Consider the following 10741-nt stretch of genomic DNA (forward strand, 5'->3'; position numbering starts at 1 on the left):
GCTCTGCTCATAAGAGACCAAAATTGTACTTTTTCGCCTAAAAACTAAAAGCTATGTGTGGCGGAAAACTGACATTACACATCACCCTGAACACACCATCTCCACCGTGAAACATGGTGGTGGCAGCATCATGTTGTGGTGATGCTTTTTTCAGCAGGAACAGGGAAGCTGGTCAGAGTTAAAGGGAAGATGGATGGAGCCAAATACAGGGCAATCTTAGAAGAAAACCTTTTAGAGTCTGAAAAGACTTGGGGCGGAGGTTCACCTTCCAGCAGGACAAAAGACCCTAAACATATAGCCAGAGCTAACATGGAATGGATTAGATTATAGTGTGTTAGAATGGCCCAGTCAAAACAATTTATCATTTTCTTTTCGCTTCACAATTATGTGCCACTTTGTGTTGGTCTATCATATAAAATCCCAATAAAATACATTTACGTTTTTGGTTATAACATGAAAAAAATTTCAAGGTGTATGAATACTTTTTCAAGGCACGGTATCTCTGATTTTCCTGGTTCTGCAGCTTTTTCTGTCAACTTAGGATGAGGAGATATGTGCCATATCCTTATTTGAGGAGCACGAACAGGAGGAGTCTGTCTCCAGACAACGCCAGATTTTAAGGTCATCATATTGGTCCTTAACATATTCTGGACTTCCCTAGACTCGGAGCTACCTGTGTCAGCTATGCCTAAAGTTAACAGCCAGGGATCTACTAAAAAGCCCACATCCTACTAGGACTTTACTAGTTCATTCCCTTTTGCAGTCTTTGTTTTAAAGTGATTGGCCTAAACCAGATAAACTCTTTGCTCCTCCCAAACGCTTTGCCCAGCAATATCGTATCAAGGAGAAATTCTTAAGAGTGGACCAAACCAGTTCCCTTATTAACAAGACTCTAACTGTCCCTGTAGAAAACATCCCAATGTTTAAGACCCTATGGATAAAAGGCTGGAAGCCTTTTCCAAGGCCTCATTCTCCCCTGCAAACCCTGTCCTGCAACCTGTCATTGTTGCCAAATCCTGATAGTGTCTGGTCCATGGGCAAATCTTGGGATCCTGGATCTATCCTGATGGCGCACTCTGTCCAACAACTGTAACTCATGCCTGTGGCCCTACTCTGGTTTTGAGGGGCTAGCAGATATTTTTATACAAATATTCAGAATGGGTCCTCTGTCCATACACATGTGGAGGACCCTTAAATAATATAAACCCAACCTTTCATATTCCTGATATGTACCTGCTCCATGTACTTGTATGAAAAGATATAGCAACACAGATACAGATGGATTGGCGCTGGTTCATGGGCAATGAATAGTAGAAAAAAGCCTTAGTAAAACTTAGTGTCCAGAAATTTTGGGCCACCACTAGAGAATAAGTCCACAAGTTCTTAGGCAGCCATCAGCAAAGGAGGAATGACAGAAGCGATTTTCCCAAACATGAAAAAGACACAAATACAGAGGCGCCTCTAAATGCAGACTGTAAATGTACTTTTAATAGTGAATGACAAGCTGATTAAAAGCTCACATTTTTCATGTGTGTCGTCCTGGACGATAGGATTTGGAAGCTTCCAGCTGGTGTAGCAAGTCGTCTTCCCTCTATCCCCTCTGTAGGTGTCCACCCATCATCCGAGGAGGAAAGGTGGAGACTGACGGAAGTGAGGGCTGGAACGCAAGTGTGGACCGCAAATCCTGCGCCAGTGACATCATCAACTCGTGACACATTTTGGAGCATGCGCTATGACGAAAATAGCCCAATAGCGCCTAGATCTAGCTTGACACAGTGTGCATTTAGCGGTGCCTCTGTATTTGTTTCTTTAGGATGAAAAGATATCCTGTTCTTTATATTGCTTCCTTGTGGGAAGTACCTTGTGTTCCTGCCAGTCCCTCTTGCATACTTACCTTAAAACCATGCCTCTGCGGTGCACTGTCACCACTGCTTTCATCTTCACCTGGTCTTTCTTACGGGTTTGCGGGCTCCGGCTATATGAATGGCCGAGCTGTGAAGTTTTCACTCCCGTGCATGCACGCGGGATTCATGGCCGCAGTGCGGAGCTCTAAAAGGATGGCACAAGTGGTAGTAATGTCCATAAAAAAAGAGTCCACCTATAAGTTAATGTTATAATGTGCTAGTATGCACCGCATACTTGCACATTATTGCATACTTACCTTAAAACCATGCCCTCGCGGTGCACTGTCACCGCTGCTTTCATCTTCACCTGGTCTTCCTTACGGGTTTGCGAGCTTCCGCTGTATGAATGGCCAAGCCGTGAAGTTTTCACTCCCGTGCATGCACGCGGGATTCATGGCCGCAGTGCGGAGCTCTAAAAGGACGGCACAAGTATGCCGTCCCTTCAGAGTGCAGGAGATATTTACTGTACCTACAGTAAGCCTTATTATAGGCTTACCCGTATAGGCGTACAGGTTAAAAATTGGACATTACTACAATTTTAAGCTCAATTAATGGTCTGTTAAACCTCAATGAAAGAAACGCCTCTTGCAAATGCCCTTTGATGGGAAGCACCTCTTTGGCTAATCCTTTATAAAGGAGGTCACTGTGAAAATGTGCCCCAGAAAAAGTTAATCTTAATCTGGAAAGCCCTCTATTTCAGAGAATAAGAAAAGTTCTTTTGGTTTCTCTCAGGCCTCTAACTCAAAGCTTGGAAATCATTTCTGCTGGAAGTCTTGAACCCTCAATTCCACAAAATCTGAGAACCCTTTTCACGATAGTGGGTGCCCCAGCATGTCAAAGTGAGGAGGACGTCTGTTGATATTTTCTGGCTATCTGGACTTGTGATATTCCAGACACCTAGGTCCAGAAGGTTGTATCCACAGTCTAAAAATCTGGAATTGCCTTCCCCCTGCTTCATGTTGTCCAACTTGCCAGTATCCCCACAAAGATTGATGGATATCCATGTTACTCAGGTACAGCGCCCCTCTCTTGAGGGGTCCTAACCACTCCCAGAAAGGGAAAGATTCCAGAGGATTTATTGTTCATATTTCCTGAAGCTAAAGAAGACATGCTGGGTTTTAAGGCACTCGACACCTTTCTCTGTGTACAAAAACTCTGCATAAAATCTGCCAGTTGGGGTATGGTTTTCTCCAACCAGAAGACCCTCCTGCCTACGTAGACATCAAGAATACCTACTTTTCTTCTTGGCACATCAATGCCTGCGTTTTGGAATGGACGCACAGCACTGTTAGATTGGTGCCCTCAACTTTGGTCTCTCCACTGCACCTCAGGATTTCTCCCAGGTAACTAGCCCCAATTCTTGAGAAAATATAGATATACACCACATTACGACTACAATTTCTGGATGGACCCTCTGCACACTGCTACACCCTTTTCAGCAAACTATGCAATGAAAAACGGGGATATTTAGTTCACAAATATTGCAATACATGTTTTAGCTGACAAACTGCGTCAAAGAAATCCGTTATGGCCAGTTCTACACTGCCTTTCCCCTGCCATTACTATGGTGGGCACCATGCCAGGTTCAGATCCCCAATTCTTGTTATGAATTACTCTCAGGACATCCCTATAATGGAATATCTGGATAACCTTTTTAATTAGAGAACAGTCAGGGCAGGCTTGATTAGCCAATGTCTTGTGAAAGGGATGAGCCAGAATGGGATGTGCTTAAAAAAACAAGTCCGATTCACAGAGGCCCCACCTTGCAACTTACAGGACTTGCAAAAATCTGCTACTGATGGCTTGGTGCCAGCTACAGCATAGCTTCGAAGGTCTAGTGAAGTCCATGCCTTGACGGGGAATCAGGATTGGTGTATACACACACAAATATCTGGAGTTGAACTTTAACTTGGAAACCTCTGGTGCCCAATACATGCCCACTGGCACTTTGTGTGTGTTCCCTAAACTTGGCGTCCTAGGCTGGTTCCACCACTGTGTTTTTCAGCACTGACACCTGTAGTACTGTCAAGAGGCATCGTTTCTGCCTGTCTGTGCACTTGTGCACTCTTTCTCCTTTCATTCTGCTTGTACTTTAGGACAAACACCAGCTACCAAGGAGGGTGGGTGTGTGTATGGGGGCAACGGGGGGGGGGGCTGGGTTAACAGCACTTCCATTGACCACCAATGCAGAGAATAAGGGATTAACAGCACCATCACTGACCAGCAATGCAAGGTGGGAGTTAACACCACCAATGCATGGGTTGGGATGTGTGTGTGTGCAAGAAGACTCCCACTGGCCACCAATAGTTAAACTGACACCAGTGCTGTGGGGTTATTGCAACTACACATTTTTGGTGGTACAGCTCCTTGATTTTGAAATTAACTTGACACAGTGTACCTCAGCGCCGGAAAATGGGCTGCAATTGTGTGGCCCTCAGCACTCTGGGAGTGTTGAGGGCCGCATTCACGATCCTCTACTTCTCAAACTGAATGACACTAGTAAACACCATACTTAATTATATTGGTTGAAAAATAAAATACTTAACCACTTAAGGACCGGAAGGTTTTACCCCCTTAATGACCAGGCCATTTTTTTGTGATACAGCACTGCATTATTTTAACTGACAATTACGCAGTCGTACGACGCTGTACCCAAATAAAATTGATGTCCTATTTTTTTCCTGCAAATAGAGCTTTCTTTTGGTGGTATTTGATCACTTCTTTGTTTTTTTGCGCTATAAACAAAAAAAAGTGACAGTTATGTCAAAAAAAAAAAAAAAATATATATATATATATATATATATATATATATATATTTTTTTTTTTTTTTTTTTTTTTTTTTTGCTTTCGTTCATTGAAGGACACAGCTCCTGATTCATCTTAACCATTGGGTTATACTGCCCCCTGCAGGAGTAGGACACTAGGCAGGAAAAAGTTCAACTACTCCTATGGACAGTCCCAGGGGGTATACACCCACTCTCAGCTATAGGCACTTGGTTTTTTTCTGCCAAGTCTGGAGTAAGGACCTAGTTACTTGCTGGTATCTCTGGTCCTGGCAATTTTTTTTCTTTTGACCCCCCCCCCCCCCCCCGGGGTGGGGTTATGAGTTTGGCTAAAGCCCCCACTCTTTCTTTGGGCATCTACCAGACTCTGATCCGTGCACTTAAGGCTGGGCCTCCAGGAAAATTTAGGCTGCGGCCTGCTAGGCCCATGCGGTCAGTTTGACGTGACCCTTGGAAGGGGTGGTGCTGTGGGGGCGGTTAATTTTTTAAAGACAGCCTTGCTGCCATTATTATGTGGAACACCTGGCCCTTTTTAGCGCTGCGGGACCATCAGGGTACCCTGCCTGCTCGTCCGCGTCATGGCAGATGACTTACATGGGGCTATTTCCTATTTTGCCAGCCTTTTGCGGGGTCCAGTACGTGGTCCATTGGTGGGTCACTGTCAAAACAGTGCGTTGTCCAAAACGCAGTGGTTCCTAAGCATTTTTGCCTTGAGTGGACGGTCCCACCTGTAGCGCTCTAGTCGGTTTCCAGGTTGATCTGGTACGGCTGGTCGCCGATGCTCGGAGACTTCCTCTCAAGGTGGATCTGCTGTCGCAAGGACCAATCTTCCATCCTGCTTTACAGTCGCTGGTTTTGACAGGTTGGCTATTGAAGGCCAGGTGCTGAACGATAGAGGTTTGTCTGGGTCGGTGATTCCCACCCTGTTGAAAGCTAGGAAATCTACTTCTAGGAAGATCTACCGTTGTACATGGAAGACACACATTACTTGGTTTGAGTCTCTTGGGGTTCATCCTCCGGTGGATTTAATCTTAACCTTCCTTAAATGGGGGGTTGAACAGCAATTGGCCTTGAGTACCATCAAGGGCCAGGTATTGGCTTTGGCGGTTTTTTTTCCCCAACAACCTTTTGGCCACACACTCCATGGTGCGTACCTTTTATTCAGGGTGTCTGACATTTGGCTCCTTCAGTACGAGCTCTGTAGGCACCCTGGGATCTTAACTTGGTGTTTTTAGCTCTACAGAAGCCTTCCTTTGAAAATATTCGGGAGCTTTATCCTGCTTATGGTGTCCCAGAAGGTGGCCTTTTTTGGTGGCTTTCACCTCTGTGCGTAGTGTCAGAACTGGCGGAGTTATCCTGTCGTTCACCTTATGATGATTCACAAGGATAAGGTTGTGCTTTGCCCCTGTCCGTCATTCCTTCCTAAGGTGGTCTCTGACTTTCATTTGACTGAAAACATTGTGTTGCCTTCTCTGTGTCCCAGGCCTAAACATCCTAAGGAAATTGACTTGGATGTGATCCGGGCAATTAGGGTGTACCTCGCAGTTACGGAGTCTTTTAGGAAGTCAGACTCTCTATTGTGCTAAGGTGGACCTCACAAAGGGTTGTCCGCTTCCTCTTTGACCATTTCCAGATGGATCAGAAAGATATAGGGGTGGGCCTATTTCATCAAGTGTCATATTCCTCCTTTCCCTGTAATTCTTCATTAATTCTATTAGGGCACCTAGTGCCTCCTGGGCTTTCCGTCATTATCCGTCAGTGACGCAGGTTTGCAAGGCGGCCACCTGGTCATCGGTGCACACTTTTACAATGTTTTTATATGGATGTGTTGGCATCTGTGGATGCTTCTTTTGGCCGCAAGGTTTTTCAGGCTGTGGTTTAGAGTACCTGGTCTTCTTTGAGGGTGTATTGTTTTTAACACTGCTTTGGGATGTCCAATGGTTAAGAAGAATCAGGAGCTGTGTCCATCAAAGAAAGAGAAAATGGTATTTTCGACTTGCCGTAAAATACATTTTTCTGATCATTGACAGACACCGCACCCACCCCTCTGGAGTTAACATTCTTCTGACACTGCTTGTAACAAAAACTGAGTGCCTAAAGCTGAGAGTGGGTGTATTCCCCCGGAACTGCCCATAGGCGTAGTCAAGCTTTTTCCTGCCTAGTGCCCTACTCCTGTAGGGGGCAGTATGACCCAATTGTTAAGAGGACACAGGAGCTGTGCCCGTCAATCAACATCAGAGAAATGGATTTTATGGGAAGTCAAAAATCAATTTTTTTTACTTTATGCTATAAAACATTCCCAAAAAAATAAATAAAAAAACTATTTTTTTGCATCAATTTAGGCCAATATGTAATCTGCTTCATATTTTTGGTAAAAAAAAAAAAATCCCAATAAGTGTATATTGATTGATGTGCGCAAAAATTATCACATCTACAAAATAGGGGAATGATTTGTCATTTTTATTTATTTATTTTTACTAGTAATGGCGATCAACGATTTTTAGCAGGACTGCGACATTGCGGCGGACAGAACAGACACCTAACTGACACTTTTGAGGGGACCAGTGACATTACTGCAGTAATCAGTGCAAAAATATGTATTGTTACTTTACTAATGACACTGACAGAAAAGGGGTTAAAACCTGGAGCTATCAAAGGGTTAAATGTGTGCCATGGGGATGTTTTATAACTGTGTGGGGTGTGTACTCACTGGATGAATACAGAGACCTGTGTTCCTAAATAGGAGGAACACGGTATCCTTGTGTTCATCACTGACAGAACAGCAGTGTGCAGTGTTTACTTCGGCAGACCGTCGTTCTGTCTCCAAGGGGAGCAATCGCAGGTGCCCAGCAGGCATCGCGTCTGCCGGACCTGCTGATTGGCCTCCCCTCTAGCCAATCGGTGCATGCGCGTGCCCCCACTAACTGCTACAGGTACATAATTTTGCGTAACAGAGTCAACCTGCCACAGTATAACTATGGCACCTGGTCTGCAAGTGGTTAGAAATAGCTTTTCTTAAAGTTTTAGTACATTGACTTACTGCTACTGTCATGAAGATAATGCTTTGAACTTATACATTACTAGGGAAATTGAATTTACTTTTATGCTCATATGCGTGGATTCGCATGAACTGGCGCAAAATATTGATCGGGAACGCAGATTTTACTTTTTTTTTTAAACTCAAGAACACTGCCTGTGTGTACAAGCACATTGTAAGCAATGGGCTGCGTTCTAGATCAGTGAAAAAAAAAAGCTGTACTGAGCCGTGCGCAAGATGCCTAAAAATTATCACTTTCATACTTTTTGACTTCTGTTTATCTGTACTTATTCCTGGTTTACCTAGTAGTTCACTTTTTTTGCTAACTACAAATCTGACTCATCAGATGTTCTACCTATCTAGCGCAATGATCTTTCTACTCTTCATTGTAATCACACACCTTTCTCATCTGTTTTATTATTGTGTACTAATCGTTGTTTAGTGCACTTAAGTCATTTACTGCATACAGTTGGTCTTTTTTTACCATGCTTTTCATCATGAAGTGTTTCCCAAGTGATGATTGCCATGCAGACGATTTTAAGATTTGATTTGTCAGATCGTCCAAATATACCTGCAGCTGGTGTCGTTTGACCAGCTTAAAGACTTTAGTTACCTTGCTAGATGACCTTGCAAGTAAGAAGCTTTATATCAGCTTTCATCAGAGGCGTAACTAGAACCTTCAGGGCACCGGTGCAAAAAAACCATGAAGGTCCCCCCGGATCCCTTTTAAGCCTGGGGCTCTTCCCACTTATCCTGAAGCCCTTTATTCTAGTTGCAGGGCCCATTATTACGGTCCCGCAGTGGAACCCTTTGACTGACTGTCCATTCAGAAAAGGAAGGAGCTGGTAAATTACAGATTTACCGACCCCTTCCTGGTTCTCTATTGTGACACATCCTCTGCAGCAGCCAGCAGGGGAGGGAGCACAGTGGGGGGGGGGGTTGACCAGGGAAGCACACGGGGGCCCAGAGACTGCAGGACACAAGTGAACTGGATGGGGGAGTGGAGGGGCAGCATACAGAGGAACCAATCTCCTCCATTTTCCTCCTTCCGCTACAGGAGAAAAAATAGGACAGTGGTTTCTCTACATGCTGCCCCCGCCACCCCTCCTATCCAGGTGTATAGGGGAGCCACACAGGCCCCTGGAACATGGGGCCCAGTTGCAATTGCAACTCCTGTAGTTATGCCCCTGGCTTTCATATAAAAAGAAAAAACAAACACTTGCAAACGAACAGTTCATAGAAATATATCAATTTGTAGCCCAGTTTCAATCACTAAGTTGCAAGAGAATTAAATGGCGAGTGGAGTATTACTGGGGACCATTCGATTCCATGCAAACATGCTTTCAATCAAAACATTGAACAGAATGATCAGCAATGATGTGACTATGGTCACCCTGTGGCTCAGACCGAGAGCGGTCGGGGTAATAAAGGGGTAAATCTGAAGTTTAGGCATAGCTTTTTTTGCATAGTTACATCAGTCTAGCTTGGACCAGTCTAAGTATGCATGTGCCTTACTAGTTTTACTGGAGTAATTACAGGAATCTATGCTTGCAAGTAAGGAAACATGGGATGTGTAGTCCATGGAAATTGAAAATAAAGAAGGAAAAAGCTGCAAAGCAAGCAGGGTTTCGCCACACAATGCTTGGGGTGACCTTAAGCATTGTTGTGAAAAATAAAGGCCAGCAGACAGGCCACACTCGCAACACAAAAGGAGATTTTTTTTGCTCTGCTCGGTTGCCACCACAGCAAGCTGCTTGCTGTAGGGAAACTGGGCAGGAGGGAGGGGCCTGGATTGCCTACGGGGGACACAAAAGAGGAGGATCCAGGCTGCTCTGTTTAAAACCACTTCACAGAGCAGGTGAGTATGGCATGTTTGTTCTTTGAAGAAAAAAAATGAAAAAACAAGCCTCTAATATCACTTTAAGGTTTACTTTCTGGCAAACTCTTGTATCGTTATGCTACAGTAAAAAGTTGTATTCCTTTTTTATGCATTTCAATAATAACAAACTTTAATCAATATAAATAATGTGTTTGCTTTATATTGCTAACAGGGCACCTGAAAAAGAAGCACTTTCAAGAAGCAGAAACGGCATACAAGAAGTTAAAGCACACTGTTGACCAAGCTCTCTCACATAGCGCTTACTCAGAAGTGAATCTCAGCAAGCTATTTCAGACCCTCGCCGCTATCAAGTAGAGCTGTATCTTACAAATTGTCGTCTTCTTTTAAGATGGACACATTTTTCATGACTTTTTTTTTTTCCTTAGCTAGTGATTCTGTTTCTTAGGTGCTTAGATTGAGAAATCTTTTCTTTACTATCCAGCTATGGTGTTAAGTTTAGATATTACTTTTGTAATTCTGTAATTGTAACAATTTAAATGTCGCAGTTTTCTGACTATAAATATGTCTGTCACTGCACATTCTATTTCTTTTGTAAAGAGTTGTCCATTGAGACCTGAGAGATAAAAGGACCGCTAGTTTAATTGAATAATTCCCAGTGAGAGGGGCTGCAGTGTAAGTGATCCTCGACTTTTCTGTTCAGTATTTAGTGGAGGTGCTTTCAGCAAACAAGGTTACATGAGGTCTCAGTAGGAGCACTAATGTTTTGCCTTTTCACAGTTTATCAGATTCTCATCACAAACATACTAATTATTAAAATCACTAAACTCCAGCTATTCCTGGCATTTAATGTGTAAAACATAGAACTATAGCCTAGACTTTAGGAGAATATGTATTTCAGTGGATTTCCAGCTGGTATAGTTTTTAGGAACGTTTACCTTTTCTAAACTTGTCTATAATTTTTTTTTATACATTTCTGTTTTTCCATTATCTGTTTTTCTCAAGCATTCAAAAATGAATATTGGTATTTTATCCTTCAAAAATGAGATTTTTTTCATAATAAGTTTTTATATACTGTGAACTAAATAAAGATGTTTTCTGAATAACCAGATTTCATTTACAGTTGATTTTAACATTTTTATGGTATGAAGTTGCTACATCCTTTTGACCACAGTACATG

The 10741-nt window shown here is 43.2% G+C and overlaps 1 protein-coding gene across 1 annotated transcript in view; it reads left to right on the forward strand.

Moving 5' to 3' along the window:
* POLA1 (DNA polymerase alpha 1, catalytic subunit) overlaps positions 1-10480 on the forward strand; it is a 1022539-nt gene extending 1012059 nt beyond the window's left edge. The window contains exon 37 of the mRNA XM_082247055.1: positions 9776-10480. Within this exon, the coding sequence (XP_082103181.1) occupies positions 9776-9918 (143 nt within the window). The 3' untranslated portion in view covers positions 9919-10480. The remainder of the gene's footprint in view (positions 1-9775) is intronic.
* The last annotated feature ends 261 nt before the right edge of the window (positions 10481-10741 follow it).

Source organism: Pelophylax lessonae, assembly GCF_965119305.1.
Source record: "Pelophylax lessonae genome assembly, chromosome: 2".
NCBI lineage: Eukaryota > Metazoa > Chordata > Amphibia > Anura > Ranidae > Pelophylax > Pelophylax lessonae.